General features: G+C 42.5%; 1 protein-coding gene across 1 annotated transcript in view; it reads right to left on the bottom strand.

Moving 5' to 3' along the window:
- GUCY2F (guanylate cyclase 2F, retinal) overlaps positions 1–22,839 on the bottom strand; it is a 109,070-nt gene that overhangs the window by 20,092 nt on the left and 66,139 nt on the right. The window contains exons 9-12 of the mRNA XM_003822021.5: positions 15,921–16,097; positions 11,257–11,413; positions 5,467–5,616; positions 2,280–2,428 (exon numbers count right to left, since the gene is read on the bottom strand). Of these exons, the coding sequence (XP_003822069.3) occupies positions 2,280–2,428; positions 5,467–5,616; positions 11,257–11,413; positions 15,921–16,097 (633 nt within the window). The remainder of the gene's footprint in view (positions 1–2,279; positions 2,429–5,466; positions 5,617–11,256; positions 11,414–15,920; positions 16,098–22,839) is intronic.

The raw sequence follows: 22,839 nt of genomic DNA on the forward strand, positions 1-22,839 counted from the left end.
GTAAAATAGAAAAGGGAACCAGAAAATGCTTACTCATCAAACTCAGAGATGATGGAGCAGGTCCCCTTATCACAAACCCATTCCACTAAAATGCCAGGGCAGGAAAGGTGAACCCAGATATAAATAGGAAAAGTCACCACCCATCCTCACTGTCACCCTGACCCATTTACAGGGCACTACCACTGCACCTCTTCCCCCGCCCCCGACCCTACCAGTTCTTCCCCTACCCTTCTGGTTCTTTCAAGCCTGAGCAAAGGTGCTCTGAGCCGGCTCCTTCAGTTCTGAGATGCTATCACGTGAATAGTAGCCACTTCTAAGACAACAGGATTTGGTCTTGAGCCCAGGCCAATTTTGTGTGATGTAAGGGGAGAGAGGGCCCAAAGTACCATTTTACTCTTCTGGATCATCAGTTTACTAAATCATTCTTATCCTCAAATGCCACTATGTTGCCAGTTTTTGAACAATGAGAGGTTCCTTGACCTCTTACAGAGGGCTCAAGATCCACGTGATAAAATCAACCCCTATTTCTTACCGTGGAGTCCAAGAATAGTGGTGTCCTCTAGCACCTGTCCTTTGGTCAGTCAGAGTGATGTAAAATTCAACTGATTTTGCCCCCATTCTATGCCCTGATGCCTTAGAGATGTCTGCATGTCACAAATTTTCAATACGCCTTTTTGGGACCTTGTCTATCTACAGTAACAGGGAGCTAGGCATAGTATTAGAATCATGAGGGGTAGCCCCTCTGTACTGCTATAGTCAACATGCACATGACTGTGTTCACAACAACAAAAAATCGGAGGTGGTTTTGCTAAACAGACATCTAGGGCTCTGTCCCAGTGAACCTCTTATATATAGCTGGGCCACACATGCTCCACCTAGCACCCAATGCCCCAAGGCCAACACTAGGAGTTTCCCTTCTGAGCCTGGTTCACATCTGCAGGTCCATCAAAGTCCTGGGGATAACCTCGTAGCCAGTTTAGATGCTTTGGGCTCCCCCTATTGCCTAACCCAGGGAACCTCCCTCCCCTCCTCCTCCTCCCACTTAAGTTTTATTAACTGCAGGAAGTTAGGTGGTTAGCCTTGTCATCAGACAGCCTAAACTTCCACTGAAGCATTTTAGTGAGGGCAGCTATAGCAATGTCTTGTTTGAAAGTCTCATGATGTACACTCCCCCTATCTATCACTGGCTTCTCTGCTGCCTTCTGAAATAACATCTCTAGCATCAACACAGGGGCAAATGCTCTTTCTCCTGCCTCATGGTAAGGTTTTAGAAATTTGACCTTCATGGTCCTTCGCCTCTTCCATACTATTGAACACCTGTTTGAGTGTCCTCAAGAAACTCAGCCGGGCTAATGGAGGCATTGTTAGCTGGGGACACGGATGACTTCATAAGCAGGGCCCCTCAGGCTTTCAATCCAACTCTTTCTTTCTTTCCGCCTCAGATACCTGCCACTCATAAAGCATCTCATTGCTGTACTCCAGCCAGGCACAAAAGCCTCTCTGCCAGAGCTGACACAGCACTCATGGTGAGCACCCTCAGTTTTGGTGTCCTGTAATTTCAACAAAGCCTAAACTGCATGCTCCAACATTGGAATTGCGCCTTAGCTTCCACAGCAGGGCTCACTCTGTCCTTTCCTTCACTCCCCTTTCAATCCCCACCTCTAGGGAGAGAATCACCCCCTTTAGAAATTCAATATCTTAAGGAGGAAGGTTATCACTTTTCATGTACCCCATTGCCTGGAAACTTAAGGAATCTCCTGCTTTTGCACGCCACATTTGCACTTTCTCTTTCTTCCATCTTGAACACCCTTTCAAACACTCCATATTTTTCCTGACCTTCCAAAAACAACCTGAAATTACCTAATTGGTACACTCATGAGAGTTCTCTGGTATCCCCAAAGTAAACATGGCTCTGTGAGGAGCCCCATCTATTCCATGATACCCATCATCTAATAGTTTCAATGCCATTGCCTTACAAATGCCTGATGGTTCAATTCCATCTCTGAAAGGTTGATCAGGTCAGATTGTGGATGGTCTGGAACAGAGGTTCAGACACAGAAGAACACTAGAACCAATCTTTGGGTTCTTGAAGGATGTGCTGATGACACTCCAGCACCAAGAGCCTCAAAGTAGCCACTCCCAGGCTGTTCCTCCGAGAGGAGTGCCCTTACCCCTTGCAAGAGGTTCCTTCCACAATATGGCAAGGACCCAAGGAGTTAGCCTTGTGTAGGCTGACTTCAGGAAGGCTCCTGGGCAATGATAAGATTCAGAGTCCTTACCTGGTTAAATATTTCATCAAAAGTTGGTCGTTGTTCTGCAGCCTCAGCCCAGCACTGCTTCATCAGCTGGAGACATTCTGGAGGGGCATGCTCAGGAGGAACTACTGGTCTGTACACAGGAGGAGGCTTCTTAAGTCTGTTTATGATTTCTGTCCAGATGCGAGAAGAGAACCATTTACAAATCATGGAAAAAATGACCAAGATTTGGCAAAGATAACTGACTTTTAGCCAAGAAGGGGGTAGGTTAGGAGATAACACAGAAGGGCCATCTCCTTTGCTCTCTCCTTAGGTGGCCTGAATATAGACTATATTTGAGCAAAAGCTGCATTAGGCAATGGGGGAGGAGTGAGAAATTAATCAGTTGGACTCTTGGTATCATTTAGGCACTTTATTCTGCTTCTGCTAGGTTTTAGATACTGCCTATCTGATGGCAATTCTAATGCTCTAACTTCAGGGACCTGGCTCCCCTCACCCATCCCCAATCATCTAAGCCTTCCAATCCCCACAATAGACCCACTTAACTCTTCTTACAAGCCCAGGCCCAGCCCAGGTCCAGGTCTCTACCTGGTGTCTAGGCAAAGGGAATTAAGAACTGCAGTAAACAGTTCAAGGCCTCATCAAGATCCTCCTGGTTGACGGTCCATGAACTCCACTTCCAGTGGAATATTTACTATATACCAGTAATGTGCTGAACGCTTTGCATGCATTACTTCACTGGATTCTCACATACAAACAAGTGAGGTAGGCACTCTTATTTTAATTTTATAGCTAGGGAAACTGAGACATGAAGAGAGTAAGTAACTTACCCGAGGTCACATGGCTAGTAAGTGACAGAGTTCAAATTTGAACCCAGACAATCTCAATCTGTTACACTGTTCTGCTTCCAAATGTCTCAGACTTCAACTGGGAATTCTTAGACTCCCTATTCAGACCCAACAGCCATTAGTGACAAAAGGTCTAGAGCAGTCAGACTGACCTTTTTACAAAAAGAAAACTCCCTGGCAGCAGGAAAAAAAAAATCATTATCTCTCAATATCCCCAGCAACCCACACTGGGCCTCAAACTGATCTCTCTGCTTCCAGCCTACCCTTCTCCAAACCTTTCCTAAAACACAGATCTGGCCGTGTGACTTTCTTGCTCAAAAGCCTTTTATGACTCCCCATCACCCACAGAGTAAAATCCAGGCTCTTGTCCCTATCTCTTCAGGCTCATTTCTCATCTTTAGTCCCCTCCCCACCACCTCCAATTCTAACTGCCACATCAGGAACCAAGCTTTGCTTGCCCCACCAGTGTGACCTTCCCACCCCTGAATTGGCTATAACACTCCAACAGTGCTGCTTTATCCCTAATATGAGCCCCTTGCCTCCATAAAAGAATTCCAGTTGTTGCCTCTGACTTCTCAGCTCCTTGTGACATCACACATTCTGTTCCTTTAACCCAGGTCAGGCTGTACCAGTAATGATTTCTCCATTACAGCATCGTGCTCTCAGTACAACAGATTCCATGAGCATGTACTCCCTGAAACTTGACTGCCTCATCCATTCTCTGGCAGATGAAGTCTTTGTCCCTTTCTCAGAACACCATCAAGTTGAATGGGCCACCTCTCTGCTTAGGCACAGCATGATTCATGCCCTTAAGGATCTCACAGTCCAATTGCAATAAACAGTGGCAAACAATATAAGTGCTCTAGCTGAGATAGGCACTTGTGAGTATAGAAAAGGCAGCTGACCCACACTAAAGAAGTCAGAGAAGGTTTCCCAGAGAAGGTGACATGAGTTGGATGAGGCAAGATTGGGAGGAGGTGGAAAAATTCCACCTCCTAGTATGTGAAAAGGCACAGAGATGGGAGAGACCATGATACTTTCAGGGCCCGGCCAATCATGTGGTTTAGCTGGGATATAGAGAGTGACAGAAGATAAGCCTAGAGAGGTAGCTAGGGGCCAGATTGTAAAGGGCCTTGTATGTCATGGGAGGAGTCTCACCTTCACTTAAAAAGTGATGAGGAACAGTTGGAAGGCTTTAAGTAGAGGAATAATGTGGAACCCTGAGTGGGACAAAGCCTAGCTAAGTGGTTCTAGTTTTTCTTTCTTTTTCATTTTTAAAAGTTTTTATTTTGAAAAAAAATTAAACTTCCAGAAAAGTTGTAAAAATAGTACAATTGCCTGTACACCTTCACTCAGCTTCCCCTATTGTTAATAACTTACAGAAAAATAGTACAAAGGAAATTAACATTTGTACAATAATATTACTAGGGTTCTTATTTGAATTTCATCAGTTTTCCCTTAATGTCCTTTTTCTGTTCCACAATCCAATTCAAGATCCCATATTGCATGTAATTGTTGTGTCTTTGTCTCTTTCAGTCTGCGATAGTTCATCATTCTTTTCCTGTCTTTCATGACTTAGATGCTTTGGATTAGTCCTAGCCAGTTATTTTGTAGAATGTCAGCTGGGGTTTGTCTAAAGTTTTCTCATTATTAGATTGAGGTTATGTATTTTTTTTTGTCAAGAATAACACTGAGGTGACATTATGCCCTTCTTAGTGTATCATGTCAATGGGTGTGCTGTATTACTGGTAATAGCTTATTATTGGTAATCTTGATCGCTTGTTTAAGGTGGTGTCTACAGGATCCTCTACTTGTAAACTCTGTTTTTTCCATTTGCAATTTGTAAGTATCTTGTGGGTTCATACTTTGAGAATATACAGATCTCCTGTTTCCCCTCAAAGTTTTGTCTACTGATTTTGTCATTATTGATGGATATTGCCTAATAGCCAAGTGTCTTGGTGGGAGATTTGGATGGAAGCCTGGAGCATGTCACAGGGAAACAGTGGTAAGGCCTTGACATCCAGAAGCATCATGAGGGATACTAAAATACTTGGCAGGGAGTGTCTCAAAGGAGTAGAGGGCACTGTGAAGTTAAAAAGAAAAACAAAAGGGATTGGCATCAGTCCTGTAGGCCCTTGTTTTACATCACAGTCTGAAAAAAGGCCAGCTTCTTGGGTAGGGAAATTTCTTCCAGATGCCTAAAGCTGTCTGGCTATAAGTCCCACCTGTACATAACTTGAGCTGCTTGCAGACTATCAGGCTGTTAGCACTAACACTCTTCTGGAAAATCATGACAGCCTGAGTTGGTCTGAGGATCTCGGTCATGGTGGACCCCTGGGGCCCTTTTCTCACCTCCCGCTTACCTTGAGCTGGCAGATCCATCATGCAGAATGGGGTACCCCGGACCATCACTTCTTGCATGATGATGGCAAAGCTATAGACATCTCCTGCAAAAGAACCTAACCTGCTGCCTCTTGGAGCTCTCAACAGTTCAGGGGCCGTCCACAGCAGCTCTAAAAAGAAAGCATTGTGTAATGAATGCAGGGAGGATTAACTGACAACATCTGCAATGCCCTCAAGGGCTCAGAGGGTACTGTTTTATTGACTGCCTTATATTTTTATTAGACAGACTGCCATGCTAGTGCCCCCCATCCCCCAGGGTCTGAATCTATTCTTCTAAGGAATTATGAACAGAGAAAACATACTACTCTCTCCACCCCAGGACCACGCAGGCAGACACAGCAGCGATGTGGGAAAGGGCACAGAAGCTCAAAGTATAGAAATTCTCTGGTGCTTGCTTTCTTGAGCCTGCAAGTAGCAGTTGGCAGGTTTCCAGGGAAAGGCAAGTGTGCTACCACACTGGTTGCCATGGATTTGCTGTTTGCTGAGATCTATATGTGTCTGGTAATTTGATTGTGCTGGGGCTAAGAGATTCACAAGTTGCTTTCTCCAGGTCTCCTCTAAAAGGATTAGAGTTACCCCAGCCTTCCTATTCCTTGCAGTGCAAAAAGGTGCAACAATTCCTTCAACTCAGTTCTGCAAATATTTATTGATGGTCTACTATGTACCATGCCCTGTGCTAGGCACAGAGGTGGTGCTAGAGATGAATCAAACTTGAGGAGTTCACAGACCAGTCGGAAACACAGACATATGCACCCCTAACTGCAATAAAAGAGAGGGAATGATGAGGGCCACTACATAGTAAAGGGAAATGAATCCATTAAAGGTCAAAGTTAAACACCCATTGTGTGCTCTGCTGCATTTCAGGCCCCGTCAGGGACAAAACATTATTTCTGCATTCAGAGTTTATGGCAGTGAGAATGTCAGAAATTTTTCTTGGGTGGGGGGCACTGTAAGCAATGTATAAAGAAATATAATTTAACAATAGAAATACAGTACTCAAAAGCTGGAAGAAGAGTGTTTTAGATTGAATTATATAAAGTTACCATTTCTGTGAATCAAAAACAGTTAGATATCGGCAATTTCATCAGGTTCAAACTAAAAAAAAAAACTGAGCTGATCAAATTAATCCAGGAAGACTTCCTGGAAAAGTTAAATTTTAAATGTGCTTGTTAGGAAGGTCAAGGATGCAACTTTCTGGAGCTGAGAAGGTAAGGGCTTTTTTCTCCCTAGAAAGAACAGCATGTGCAAAAGAACAAGAGGCAGAAAGGAGCAAATTGCGGGTGGGGGGATGCCGGGTGGTGGTAAGCAGATTAGCTTGACTGAAGAGAAGGGCTCTGTTAAGGAATAATGAGAAATGAGAAGTGGGGTTGATGAAGTGGGGGAGGGCGGGTGTCTGGAAGAATGGGGGCAGAAGGTGAGAGGCCCTGAGAGCCAAATGAAGGCATTTGGAGTGAATACAAAAGGCAGTAGGGGTGCTGGAGCTGGAGAGGGATTTGATGAAAGCCCTGTTTGGGAAGATTAATCTGGCAACCTGCACAAGCTGGATTGAAGGAGAGAGGCTGGAATCAGGGAGACCAGCTAGGAAGTTATTGCAGTAAGAGCAGGTAGTGAGGTGAGAGGGGCCTAAATGGGGGTGGGGGTAGTAGCAGCAACACAGTCAACCAGATACACTGGAAGGCTACAATGGAGAAGGAAGTGACAGGGCTAAGGATAGGCTCCCTGTGCCTTGAGAATGAGAGGGAGTTGGAGTAAACAACAAGGTGACATCCAGATAGTGAGGTTGGAGACAAATGTCTGCTAAGAGTGAGGGTATCAGGGAGAAAGTAATGGCTAACTTTTCATCTTGTTAAATTTTGGGTATTGGGAAGAGAGTCCAAGAAACAAAGTCCTATGAAATAGGAAGAAGGGTGAAAGGTGAGAGATTATTTTGGTTTGTTAGCAAAACCCAGGAAAGAGAAATCCACCATGGAAATTCTTATTTTCAGCCAATCCTGATCAAAATGGTGAAATAAGAAATTCCAGTTTCACCACCAATCATGTACCCATCTTCTCTCTTTGCTCTTTAAGTGTCCCCAGGCTTTGTCCCCCAACCAGGCCCCTCTGAGCTTCCACCCACCATCCACCACTCACTCACACCCATGAAAGTCTCCAACACACTCACTATAGTGATTTTGCCCCTATGTCTCCCTGCCTAGGAAGATTTATATTTACAAATCAAACGGAAAACAATGAATGATACTTGAATGATTGAATGTCAAAGGAATACATTTATAGTTGCGGGATTTTAGGCACCATGGTTTTGGAGAGGAGTGCAAGGATGAATATTTGAGAGCAGGAAAAATGGCATGTGGCTGCTTCTTTTTGGCATCCTTTCTCCCTGCACATTTAAAAGCACAAGATGGAAAAAGAGGGCAAAACTCTCTGGTAAAAGCTGGGTGATTAAATACAATCATTACAAAATAGTATTTCCAAAGAGCACTTACATGTATGTTGTTAATGGCTATAATGAGGCTTTTCTGCACTATACTTATATAATCGAGAGTGGACAGTAATGAATACATTTACAACCCGCCCCCATTTCCTCATCTCCACTCCAGAACCAAGTAAGAGCCACTAACTACCATTAGAGTTGAACTCTCGGGAAAACTAGAGAAATTACTTTGGTTTGTTTTTTATCTGCTGGAGCCACTATTAACTCTGAGCTTTGCTAGGGTGATAGAATTGACTTTGGAGAGCTACTGTGGTATAGTATAAAAGAACACAGAACTGGAAGTCTAGAGACCTGGGTTCAAAATCTTAGCTTGGTCACCAAGTAGCTACCTTTCTGAACCTTGGCTTCCCTATCTATAAAATGGAAGTTGAGTCAGATGACATCCAATGGCCTTTCAATTATGAGATTCATTTAGCCTCATATCTAAGGTAGGGAGACAAGTTCCTTTATTTCATTTTATTTTGTTCTTTTGTTGATTCAACAAATATTCTGTCAGGAACTGTGAAAGGCACTGAGAAAGGCAAACCTGTTTCCTGCCCCCACAGAGCTTGTAGTTTGGGTGGGGGGAGACAAGGTTAATTGAATGAGTAATGCTAATGAACTATGGTATCACAACAAAGTTCAGGGCCCTGAAGGATCATAAAGAGGGCAACCTAGCCCAGCATAGGGGTCATGGAGAGCCTCTTGAGGCAGTGGTACTTAAGTTGAACCCTGAAGAAGTAGAATTTAGCCAGACTCAGATGAGTATATGAAAGAGTGGGAAGAGAAGAGTGTCCCAGGCAGAAGACACAGCTTGTGTGGAGATTTAGTAGTAAGAGACAGCCTGGTGTAATGTAAATAAACAACTAGAAGCAGTTCAGCATGGCCAGAGCATAAAGCAGGGGGGTAGTGGTTAGCATGAGAGGTCAGCAAGTTCCAGGCCATGCAGGGCTCAGCTCGTAAGCCATGTAAAGGAATTTGATCTTTATCCTTAGAGCAATGGGAAGCCATTCGATAGATTTAGGCACAGCTGTAACATGATCAGATTTGCAGTTTAGAAAGCTCCTTCTGGCTGCAGTGTGTGAAGAATGGACTGACCATCCATACTGCCACTGCAATTTGGAGAATGGAGTAATATGATAAGAGGGAGAGACAGAGACAGAGACAGAGGAGACAGACAGACATAGTCCACCCAAAAGCACAAAACCAGAAAAGAGAGCCCTGCAGCTATCCTTTACCCACCCTAAGACTAGATTTTCTTAAGTTTCAAAGTTGCCCATCTGGAAATTAAATGGAACTCTGAGAAGCTAAGCGTTTTTTTTTTTTTTTTTTTTTTTTTTTTTGAGACAGAGTCTCGTTCTGTCACCCAGGCTGGAGTGCAGTGGTGCAGTCTCGGCTCACTGCAACCTCCGCCTCCCAGACTGAAGCGATTCTCCTGCCTTAGCCTCCTAAGTAGCTGGGATTATAGAAGCGCGCCACCACGCCCAGCTAATTTTTGTATTTTTAGTAGAGATGGGGTTTCACCATGCTGGCCAGGTTGATCTCGAACTCCTGACCTCGTGATCTGCCCGCCTCAGCCTCCCAAGGTATTGTGTTTTATAGAGAATTGATTTTGACAAAATGCTAAGTACTTGCCCTCTCTACAGGATAGGGGCTAGAATTCAGAAAACCTGAATTTGAAGTCCTAGAACTGCTGCTAAGTCACTGCAGGTTTGGAGCAAATCATGAGCTTCAGTTGTCTCATCTGTAAAAGGAGGGAATTGGACTAGATGACTCCCTAAATTTAATAACCCACAAGTCTTATAAAGAGCAAAGTCTTATAAAGTCCAGATACCACCAATGACTGGACTCTCTGTCTATGCATGTCTCTCTCTCTCTCTCTGTGTCTTTCATTCTTCTTTTCTTTTATGTAGTAAAGTCAGCAGTTTTAAAACTTACGCCAAAGGTAATTTTAAGAATATGGATATATGATGTAGTTTTGCATCTCTCTGTCTCTGTCTATCTTTTTTTGGGCTGTTTGCTTTTCTGTCTTTTGTGTCACTATCTCTCTTCTTTATGCTTGCAATATTGGTTAAAACATTTAATGCCCACATTTCCTATACGTATTTCATCATATTTGTTCTCTTTCTTTTTCCTCTTTCTCTCCCTCATCTATCTGCTCCTTCTTCCCTGGTTCTCACCCACCCACCCCCATCTCAGATTTCTCCTATTTCTTTGATCTGTTATAACTCCTACTGGCATTGTTTAGTGCTACCACTGGTGCACTAGACAGAAGACAAAAACACAAAATGGACGTTGTTGGTGTGAAAATTGATGATATGAACTGGAGTTATCTTATTATATCCAATTAAATTGGAGTCCAGAGACCATGGGAGAAAAAGAAAAGCACTTGGGGCACAAGTGCCTGCCCAGGGATAATCTTGCAAGCCAGATACCGAAATGACCTTCTATAATCTTAATATCAGTTTTACCTAGTAGCTGATGAAAGAAACTGTCATGACTCTAAGACGAGTTTTACCTACAGCCATCACTTACCAATCGGAGCTTTCCTGCTCCCCAAAACTTTGGTAGTGCCAATGAGTTTTCTTTAGAAACCATATATAACATTTCTCTTTCCAATAAAACCCCCAACTTTTCTGTGTTCTTTGGACACACCAAGGACCACCCTGGTCTATGTGCATGCCACAAAATGAAATTCTGTTTTCCCAAATAAAATGTTTCATTTAAAGATTTGTCCCTATATTTTTATTTGACTTTGACACAGCCATGGCTACTTATTTGCTAGAAGGCCACAGTTCTGCCTGAAGCCTTCCCACATAAACCATAGAGCATTTATTTGCTGAGAGATCACTCCTCGCTTCTTCCTCTCTGACAGAGACTGTGCTGGTATGCTCTAGTGACATCCCATTCTAAAATGTACGTTGTGGGGGTCCAGCTTCCAAATTACTCTCCATTCAACTTGACAAGTATTTATTGAGCACCTACTGTGTGCCTAGTGCTCAGCAAGTTTTTCCAGGGACTGCTGGGGTCTCCAAACAATACATCCTAATCCTGCCACAGCAGGAACTGAACATTATTACACTGGCTTTGTTCAGAAAGCTTGGCTGGGCCGAGGTTACAGCAGGCCTACTTCATTCAAGTCCCTTGGCTTGGAAATGAGGCTGGATTTTCAACAAAAGTGGAGAGTTGAAATCAGCCTGAGGCTTTAATTCAGTGCATATTTTCATTTGAACTTTGGAGTTACCTCGTGTGCATCAGAAGGGTACAATTCATTGCTTACCTTCCATAGAAGATTCCTCTTCAGAGAGTCTCAGCATTTCTAAGATGTCGTTAAAGCCATAATCTGTCACTTTTAGTACAAAACGCCCATCTACCACACAGTTTCGAGACTTTAGCCTCCCATGAACAAACTCTCTGTGGTGTAAGTACTTCATGCCCTGTAGATGACACAACAGGATTTATTTAGCAACTCATTTAACTATTTTGTGCTTTTAACACCAATTTCTGAGATTGTTAATGGCATGAGCTATTATGATCCAGAACTCAGCTTTTTTCTCTTCTATGCAGGCAAAGTAAACCTTTGACAACATGAGTCAGTTTTCAGATCCCTCGTAGCTCTAAAATTTTATGCTTTGATAAATAATGTTATCTTGTGTGTGCAGAGAATTATGTGTTACTAGATTTATTAACATTTCAGATACAGAATGGATCCATATACATATAATTACCAGGAATTTGGAGATTTTGATTTTCCCCAAAAGTTCTAACCCACTCTTACCCATTATTGGAAAGAATGGAAACTGGGACAAACTTGTGCATGGGCAATTTGGCAATAGCTATCAAAATTTAAACTATGTGTACCCTATGATCCAGGGTTTCTACCTCTCCTCCAGAGAAATGCTTGCATGTATACACAAAGAGACAAAGATAAGAATGCTTGTTGTAGCTTTGCTTTTATAATAGTATATAATTGGAAATGCACTAAATATCAATAAGGGACTGGCTAGAGTGTGGTACATTCACACTAGGGAATATTCTGCAGCACTTAAAAAGAATAAGATAGATCTGTATGTAGCTGACATAGAAACAACTCTAATCCATAAAGTAAGTGAAATATAGTAATTACAGAACTATGTGACAGCATGTATATTTAACAAACAAAAAAGTCATCTGTAATGCATATAAATACACATGAAATTAATTACAAGGTGGGTTGCCAAATTGTTAGCAGTAGTTAACTTTGAGGGGGAGTATGAAGAAAGAGGGTTGAGTAAATGCGAGTATTTTTCCAATATATGTCATTTGCGTTTTACACTTAATATATTATTTTTGTAATTAAAAATAGGCAACCAGAAAGAAGAAAGCTGTCTAGTGCCGATCTCTGCACTTGCTTGGCAGACTTCATATGGTATTCAAATGTGACCAGGTCTCTCGTTCAGATGGATTTATTCATTCTGTATATACATACATTTATATTCTAGTACAGTCATTTCAGAACTTTGTTTGCTAAAAGTCTTTTTAAGTATCTGGCTCTTTTGCAGTGTGACACCCCTTTGTACTTGGAATTCTTTTCACCCTGTGCTCTTGGATAGTCTGCACTCTTCAGTACTTCTGAGTAGAGTCTACAGTGGGCAAGATTCCCCACATGTTGTCTAACGGTTGCTTTTCATTCATCATGGCCTTGAGAGGATTGTCATATAGAGGCTCCTCCCTTAACTCACTGGGCTTAGCTTACAGTGTGAGCAGAAAAAGTACTAGAATAAGAATCAGGAGATTTGGATTTTATTATCAGCTCCGCCACCTAATAGTTGGCTGAGAAATATTTATTGAGTACCTACTATATGTGCCAGACACTCTATAACAACCAGTACCTCATTTAACCTCCCTGAGCCTCTGTAAAAGGAGGCTAATCACACCTATCTTAAAGGGAATTGGCATGAGAGAATGTCTTTCCCTTTCAAGGCCCCTGCAAAAGGATTAGGCTAGCAGAAAAAGGTCAAGACTATGATCAGTATGCAGGAAGCCCGAAAAGTCATTGAGTATGCAGATCAGCCCTGTAAAAAATGCACATATACACAATTTGCATATCATTCCATGGCATTCATGGGATCCCCAGAAGCTCCTCCATGGGACTCATCTATGAACCCTACCTTGGCTGTCAGGAATCTTTGGCTCAGAGAATAAAGGTGATGCCTGATAGATCCACTGGTCTTTTGGTTTTCCAGTGGCACTGAGTTCCACATACACAGCCATTGTATGTAAAGACCTCCCACCTAGTTCTAGACTGAGCCACCATTTAGAAGGGTGAAAACTAGGAGGTAGGGCTAAGTAGCACCAAATAATCTGGGAATGAGCACTTTCCCACATCCACAAAGCAGAGAAATTGGATGAAAGAAAGGATGGCTTAAGGCAGAAGAGTGCTTAATGGCAACAGGAAGTAAAGAAAAATCTGGACCTCAAACTGGGGAGAGGACAGGCAAACCTTTTCCATATCTGTATCATATAACAGATATGAACAAAAGGACTGTGAGAAGGGTGGTGGGGGAAAAACTTGGGAAGGAAAGTGATATGGTTTGGCTGGGATCCCACCCACATCTCAACTTGAATGGTATCTTCCAGAATCCCCATGTGTTGTGGGAGGGACCCAGGGGGATGTAATTGAATCATGGGGGCTGGTCTTTTCCATGCTATTCTCATGATAGTGAATATGTCTCATGAGATCTGATGAGTTCATCAAAGATTTCCACTTTTGCTGCTTCCTCATCTTCTCTTCCCGCTACCATGTAAGAAGTGCCTTTTGCCTCCCATCATGAATCTGAGGCCTCCACAGCCATGTGAAACTATGAGTCCAATTAAACCTCTTTTTTATTCCCAGTCTTGGGTATGTCTTTATCAGCAGCATGAAAATGGACTAATATAGTATGTTGGTACTACGAGTGGGGCATTGCTGAAAAGATACTCGAAAATGTGGAAGTGATTTTGGAACTAGGTAACAGCCAGAGGTTGGAACAGTTTGGAGGTCTCAGAAGAAGACAGGAAAATGTGGGAAAGTTTGGACTCTCCTAGAGACTTGTTGAATGGCTTTGACAAAAATGCTCATAGTGAGATGAACAATAAGGTCCAGGCTGAGGTGCCTCAGATGGAGATGAGTAACTTGTTGGGAACTGGAGCAAAGGTGACTCTTGTTATGTTTTAGCAAAGACACTGGTGGCATTTTGCCCCTGCCCTAGAGATTTGTGGAACTTTGAACTTGAGAGAGATGATTTAGGGTATCTGGCAGAAGACATTTCTAAGCAGCAAAGCATTCAAAAGGTGACTTGGGTGCTGTTAAAAGCATTCTGTTTTAAAAGGGAAACAGAGCATAACAGTTTAGAAAATTTGCAGCCTGACAATGCAGTAGAAAAGCAAAACCTATTTTTTTAGGAGAAATTCAAGCTGGCTGCAGAAGTCTGCATGAGTAGCAAGGAGCCTAATGTTAATCCACAAGACCATGGGGAACATGTCCCCAGGCCACATCAGAGACCTTCATGGCAGCCCCTCCCATCACAGGCCCGGAGGCCCAGGAGGAAAAAGTGGTTTCATGGGCTGGGCCCAGGGTCCCCATGCTGTGTGCAGCCTAGGGACTTGGTTCCCTGTGTCCCAGCTGCTCCAACCGTGGCTGAAAGGGGCCAACATAAAGCTTGGGCTGTGGCTTCAGAGGGCGGAAGCCCCAAACCTTGGCAGCTTCCATGTGGTGTTGAGCCTGCAGGTGCACAGAAGTCAGGAACTGAGGTTTGGGAACCTCTGCCTAGATTTCAGAAGATGTATGGGAATGCCTGGATGCCCAGGCAAAAGTTTGCTGCAGGAGCAGGACCCTCATGGAGAACCTCTGCTAGGGCACTGAGGAAGGGAAATGTGGGGTCAGAGCCCCCACACAGAATCCCTACTGGGGCACTGCCTAGTGGAGCTGTGAGAAGAGGGCCACCATTCTCCAGATCCACCGACAGCTTGCACTGTGCACCTGGAAAAGCCACAGACACTCAATGCCAGCCCATGAAAGCAGCCAGAAGGGAGGCTGTACCCTGCAAAGTCACAGGGGCAGAGCTGCCCAAGACCATGTGAACCCACTTCTTGCATCAGCGTGACCTGGATGTGAGACCTGGAGTCAAAGGAGATCATTTTGGAGCTTTAAAATTTGACTGCCCCACTGGATTTCGGACTTGCATGGGCCCTGTAACCCCTTGGTATTGGCCAATTTTTCCCATTTAGAACAGCTGTATTTACCCAATACCTGTACCCCCATTGTAACTAGGAAGTAACTAGCTTGCTTTTGATTTTGCAGGCTCATAGGCAGAAGGGATTTGCCTTGTCTCAGATGAGACTTTGGACTGTGGACTTTTGGGTTAATGCTGAAATGAGTTAAGACTTTGTGGGACTATTAGGAAGGCATGATTGGTTTTGAAATGTGAGGACATGAGACTTGGAGGGGCCAGGGGTGGAATGATGTGGTTTGGCTGTGTCCCCACCCAAATCTCAACTCAAATTGTATCTCCCAGAATTCCCACGTGTAGTGGGAGGGACCCGGGGGAGGTAATTGAATCGTGAGGGCTGGTCTTTTCTGTGCTATTCTCGTGATAGTGAATAAGTCTCATCAGATCTGATGGGTTTGGCAGGGGTTTCCACTTTTGCTTCTTCCTCATTTTCTCTTGCCACCACCATATAAGAAGTGCCTTTCACCTCCTGCCATGATTCTGAAGCCTCCCCAGCCATGTGGAACTGTAAGTCCAATTAAACATCTTTTTCTTCCCAGTCTCAGGTATGTCTTTATCAGCAGCATGAAAATGGACTAATACAGAAAGTAAGGAGTGAAATGATCACAACAATCTGAGGAAAATAAAATATCCCAAAACATTAAAGTTCTAATCTACAGAGAAAATCCAAGATTTCCTCAGTCTTCCCATTAACCTTTATGAGATCCAGCAAGAGTGATGATTTAAACATCCAGTCAAGTTTCACATCTTGATTTGTCAGTATGTCTTCTAGGCTCCCTCGGGAACAGAATTCTGTCACAATGGCAAACATCCCCGAATCATAGAAGAAACCCAATAAAGGGTTAATATTCTCATGACGCAAGTCCTTCATCTGGAAATGAGAGACAGAAATGAAAGTCACAGCTGTCCTGTCTCAACTGGGGACCACAGTTGAGGGCACATAACCTTCTCTTGACCTTTCTTATGATTGGTTGTGTGGTTGACAGAATTTTGACTCCCATGATGATCTCCAACCCCTAGTGTTACTCCTGTGATTGTGTTTTGTTATACAACAAAAAGGAGATTATCAGGGTGAGCCTAATCTAACTAATCACATGATCCCATAAAAACAAAAGAAGAGTGCAGAAGATAAATCAGAGAGATTCAAAATATGAGGACTCAACAGACCATTGTTGGCTTTGAAGATGGGGGAAGGAGGCTATAAGCCAAAGAATGTGGGCAGCCTCTAGAAGCTGGTAACCACCCTCAGCTGACACCCAGCAAGAAAGCAGGGACCTCAATTAATATAGTTTTGCTGTGTCCCCACCCAAATCTCATCTTGAATTCCCATGATTCCCACATATTGTGAGAGGGACCCACTAGGAGGTAATTGAATCATGGGGGCAGGTCTTTCCCATGCTGTTCTCATGATAGTGAATAAGTTTCACCTGATCTGATGGTTTTATAAAGGGGAGTTCCCCTGCACATGTCCTCTTGCCTGCCACCACATAAAACATTTCTTGCTTCCCCTTCACCTTCCACTATGATTGTGAGCCCTCTCCAGCCATGTGGAACTGTGAGTTCATTAAACTTCTTTCCTTTATAAATTACCCAGTCTCAGGTATGTCTTTATTAGCAGCATGATAACGGACTAATACATTGATCCTATGACCCCACTGAACTGAATGAATTCTGCAGGCAACCTGAAGAAACCTAGAAATGGTTCCCCCTCACCCCAGCCCTGCCCCCTGCCACAGGTCTCCAGATAAGAGCACAGTGCAACTGACACCTTGACTTCAGAGTTTTGAGATGCCAAGCAAAACACCCAGCTGAGTCGGCATTGACTGCTGATCTACAGAACTGTGGGATAATAAATTAGTGATGTTTTACGCCACTAAGTTTGCGCTAATTTGTTACAGCAGCAGTAGAAAACAAATTCAATGGCCAAAGGGGAAAATTTCAGAGAGGGATCTCTTTTAGCATAATTATAAGTGAAACTGAAGCTGCAGATTTCTCTCTGATTCCTTTGGGACTTTCTGGAATGGAGCTCAGTGGCTCAAGAGGACTAAAGAGAGATGATACCGTAAAATGTAGAATAGGTTGTCTTTCTATGAATACTCATCTACCTAGCATCTATTAAAATAGCTTCCCTATATAAACATCAGGCCAGAGCTTATACAATTTTTTTCAGAAGAAACATTTAGAATTTTGGCCACACTTTCTGTTTGCATTCATTCATTTTGTTTCACTAATGTGAGAAGCATTTAGTGCATGTTCACAACATCCAAGACACTGGAATGCATGCTAGAGAAAAAGAGACAAACAAGATAAAATCACTGTCCCGAAAAAGCTCACATTCAATGAAGGGTGATAAGCAAGTAATCCAACAATTGTATTTTGTTGTGAAATGTGTTCTGAAAAATGGGGGCATGGGATGCTGTAAGAGCTCAAATGTTAAGTATCTAATTCACCCTAGGGTCGTCAGAGAAGGCTTCCCTAAGGAGGTAATATGTGGACTCTCTCAAAGGACAATTAAGAGTTGATCAGGTGACGATGACATGATGAGAGGGGTTGAGAGTGATAGCACATTATGTGGAGAAAACCACAACAGGTTTAGGGTGGCCACAATGGAGTGTAAGGAAGAGAATATTAAATACCAGACTGGAGAAATGGACAGGAGCCATATCCCATGAGACTTTATGAACCATGCTATGGAATTTGAAATTTATATTGTGGGCACTCAATAATTATCATTTATTATTATTACTACTTAAATGAGGGATGAGAGAGAGGAAAAAAGACTCCATGATCACTCCCAGATTTCTACTTGGATACCTGGGTAGACAGTGGTGCTACATATTAATATAGGGAATTCAGGGATGAGGTAATAGTGGATATGCTGGTGCCCCACCCATATGCCTTTAACCATGCATCCCCCAACTGCTGTGAATGTTGACTGATAACTCATAGTTACTCCATTTTCAAAAAAAAAAAAAAAACTGTCCTAGAGCCCAAATTAATGGTGAGCCACCTTACCTGAGAGGTTAGGTCCCACCCACAGGCCTCAGGCAATAATTTACTCACTGAGGACAGTACAAAAGTCCAGCTTCCTAGCCTCAAGGTAAGATTCATGGTATAACTTGTGCTCCAGCATTTCCCCATAAGATCATACTGTTGCTAGTTTCCAGCTGAAATCAAATACTTGCTTAACTTTTACCCTGTCCTATCCTAATTCCCTCACTCTTTACCTGAAAGCATTTTCTCCATAAATAATTTGAACAAGAATTTCCATCTCAGGCTCAGATTTTGGGGAATCTGACCTAAGACAGATGGAAAAGCACATTTGGTGGTGGAAAGGCTGATAAATTCAGTTGGAGACATATTGAGAATGAGGTACCTACAGAACATCAAGGGGGAACTATTTTAAAGACAGTTGTATATTCAGGGTTTGAAGCTCAGGAATGCGTTCTGACCAGTATAAATACATGTGGGAATTGTAAGCAATTAAATTTTAGGTAAAATCAGTGGGAACAAATGAGATTACCCAAGGAAAGTATAAAGAAAAAGAGAAAAAGGAAACATCAACATTTGAAGAGTGTGAAAAGGAAGAACAGCCTGCAATAATAAGACTTAGAAGAAAGGCCAGGAAGTAGAGAAAAGCCTATTTAAAACCATATTGTTAAAACCACAGGATTAGTTTCAGGAAAGTGAGAAAAATGCCTGCCAGAAAGAATTTCAGGAAAGTGTGATAAATACCAGAGAGGTCAGGTAAGATGAAGAAAAGTGTCTGGTGAATTTCACCATTAAAATTTATTAATTATAGAAACTTACAACATGTTTACACAGATATGTATATCTATATCTATCTAAATAGATAGAGAGATAGGCTTAGAATGGTAACAGTGTACATGAACAGCAAAAGGCAGATCTGAGATGTATTTTGGAGCTATAAATCACGTGACTTCTTGTGTGGGGAGGGGAGGAAAGAATGAAATAAAGAATTATTCTATTTTGAACACGGAACTGATGGTGGGCCATTTATTGAGATGAATTACACTATAGGACTTAGAATATGAGCTTGCTTCTTAGAATATGATCCAAGCAAAGGTTAAATTATCCCTGGTGGGAATGTCAGCTATTGACCACCAAGGTTGCCTTCTAAGCATAAGAGCCTGGCACCCATGACAATTCTCTTCATCCACTGCAACCTAAACCAGTTAAGGTGGACAGAAACTCAGCCCACAAACAGCAAAATAGGCATTGCTCCTAAAGTTCTATTTTCTTATGAAGCAAGCAGCCAAAACTACTGGGCTCTGGAACTCTGTTGGAAGAAAAAGTAAAAAGTTGTCATATTCAATGTTACTAGCTGTTCAACACAAATGTATTTTCTCTTCTTCTTGGGCAGAGAGCTAATCCATATTTTCCAGTCTTTCTTGGACCTAAGTGTAGCCATATGACTGAATTCCAAGCAATGGAATAGAAGAGGAACTGATATATGCCCCTTCCTCTAGGCAATAAAATGGGAGAGGAAGTGAGACGTGCCATTTCTAGGCTAAGGCTTTTATACCCTCTTCCATATTATTTTCCCACTTCTATGGATGAATGCAGATGATGACACGGCCCTAAGACATAGCAGAGCCGTGAGATGGTTATAGCCTGGGTCCCTGAGTCATGATATTGGAAGAGAGTCACCTGCCAAAACTACAAGAATACCCACCTTGTGCTGTTATTTGGGTGAAAATTAAACTTATGCTGTGTTTGAGACATTACATATTTGAAGGTCTATTTGTTAAAACATCTAGCATTACACTAATGGTACTAGCATGGGAATAATTCTGTCTAGATCTTTGATAGATCTTTATAGGCATCCATCCTCAGCTGTAACCAACAGAGAAGATCCCATATAAGGAACAGGTAGATGCCTACATGCAGTCATGTCCTACCAAGATTCTGGACAACCCCAGGATGCAGAGAAAGTTTGCAACATCAGCTTTAGCAAGATGAGCATTTACGGGGTAGACATATACTTTACCTCTTCCATAATACCTATCTGGCTGGCTACCATCAAATGTTTAAGAGTTGAATGTGTCCTGTCTCTCAAGGATTTTGTTAGCTTCATATTTGACAAGACACCTTTTTTTTTTTCTGAGATGGAGTCTGACTCTGTCACCTAGGTTGGAGTGCAGTGGCGCAATCTCGGCTCACTGCAACCTCCGCCTCCCAGGTTCAAGCGATTCTCCTGCCTCAGCCTCCTGAGTAGCTGGGATTACAGGTGCATGCCACTACACTCAGCTAATTTTTCATATTTTTGGTAGAGACAGGGTTTCACCATGTTGGCCAGGCTGGTCTCGAACTCCTAAACTCAAGTGATCCACTCGCCTTAGACTCCCAAAGTGTAACATGACACCTTTAAGCATACAGCCACCAGAGACATCTGTTCCTAAGTCAAATACTGACCTAAGTTATCTGAAAGACTCCTTCACCCACTTGAAAAAAGTTCCTAGGATGTCATAACACCAGAATTAATCTCTACGTGTCCCTCTTCCACAGCAGCTGAAATCCCATCCTAGAGGTGGGTATGTATACCTTTATGAAAATGTCATTCTCCACATAAGTGCTCACCCGCAGCTATATCAGCAATTGCTGTCTATTTTGACAAGAAAATTTTCTTTCTTCTTTTTTTTTTTTTGAGGCAGAGTCTCGCTCTCACTCTGTCGCCTAGGCTGGAGTGCAGTGGCGCGATCTCAGCTCACTGCCACAACCACCTCCCAGTTCAAGTGATTCTCGTGCGAATCTCCTCCCAAATAGCTATTTCTCCTCCCAAATAGCTGGGATTACTGATGCGTGCCACCATGCCCAACTAATTTTTGTATTTTTAGTAGAGACAGGGTTTCACCATGTTGGCCAGGCTGGTCTCGAACTCCTGACCTCAGGTGAGCCGCCCACCTCGGCCTCCCAAAGTGCTGGGATTACAGGCACGAGACACTGTGCCTGGCCTCGACAAGAAAATGTTGTACCTCCATGAGTTAATTGGTGATTCATGTCTGTTTCCTGCATTTCTTTTTATTTTTATTTTGTTGTAAAGAGCTATTGTTCAAGACCTCCTATCCCCGTATCAACCTACCCACTATCTAACACCCAGAAGTCAATGGTCATATAGAACACATTAACCAGGTACTAGTGAAAGACTTCTGATCCTATATTTCCCACTAGCAATATTTTATTCATTTAAAAAACTTTTTAGTACCTATTATCTGCCGGTCCCTGAGAGACAGACCGGGGACAAATGATGAACAAAATGTTACATGGTTTCTGACCTCTTGTTTTAACCAGATGATTACACAATGATACAAAATTTGTGACTCTGACAAGTCCTATGGAGGAGAGTTACATAATGTGAGTATGTATAATTGGGGCTTTGACCAATCAGAGAAGTTGGGACAGGCTTCATGGGAAGTAAGAATTGATCTGGGAGTTAAAAGATGAGTGGATTAAACCATGCAAAGAAGGGAAGGAAAAGTATTTTAGGGGTTGTAATAGAACAGGTAAAGGCTTTGCGCTGGGAGCATATCACAACCCAAACACTAAGTAAAAGCCAGTGTGCCTTAAGCAGAGCGGTTGAGGGAAATATGATGGTGATATAAGACTGAAGAGACAGGGAAGAGCCAGATTATACAGAATCTAATAGGTCATTTTAAGTAGCTATTTATTTATATTAAAAATGATTATAGGGACATTGAATACCAAGTAGGGTGTAGTAGGTTATGGCAGACCACCATTCCTGATGCTACAGCTTTTAACAGCTAGAAAAATTGAAAAAATATATTTTTAAAAAAAACCATTGGGGACATGTAGGTGCAAAAAAAGAATCTAAAATTCAAAGATGCAAGAGCCCTTCTAAGATAACCAGGCTGTTGTCAGCCATTTTCTTCCCTGAGGACATCTGCTGATTTCCAGCACAAGCCAAAGATTGGGCTTAGCCTAACAGAAAGAATTTGCTGGGAAAATGCAAAAACTGGTAATGCTTTTGGCAATTGTAGAAGACTGGTATCACAATTAATAAATTTCAGGAGGCCTAAATGTGAGCTAGTTTTCTCCCCACAGCATATTTTCTGAGTCTGGGGGCTATAGAGGAGACTAGAAAGCTTCTGTAAAATTGTTTGAGATCTTCTGTAGTTTCCAAATATTTAGAAGACAAAGTCTCACTGAAGAAATAGGGCCTGCAACAAACATTCGGTTGGTGTCTTCCTCAAGAAATTTGCCAAATTTGGAAGCAGCATGGATTGAGAGTAGAGGAAAAAGGTTATGAAGTACAGTCTGAATATCCCAATCTTTCAAAGTGGAGGAGAGAGACTTGTAGACTTTTGGAAGGATATGCCTGAGAAACAGTAGAATTAGTGGTGGACTGAGTCTAACTAAAACTGCAACACAGCTTCAATCCAGCTCAATCTTTGATTCAATTAATGTGATTAGTTCCTTACCCAATCCACCTAACAAATGAAAAGAGAAAAATCCTTGCTGGTAGAAATTATGACCTGGAGCTTCTACCATTTATTTACATAAAATATCTAGCATAAAATAAAAAACATTAGATACTTGGGAACGCATAACAAAGTCAGAAGACAATTGAACAC

This window comes from Pan paniscus, chromosome X (assembly GCF_029289425.2).
Source record: "Pan paniscus chromosome X, NHGRI_mPanPan1-v2.0_pri, whole genome shotgun sequence".
Lineage (NCBI taxonomy): Eukaryota > Metazoa > Chordata > Mammalia > Primates > Hominidae > Pan > Pan paniscus.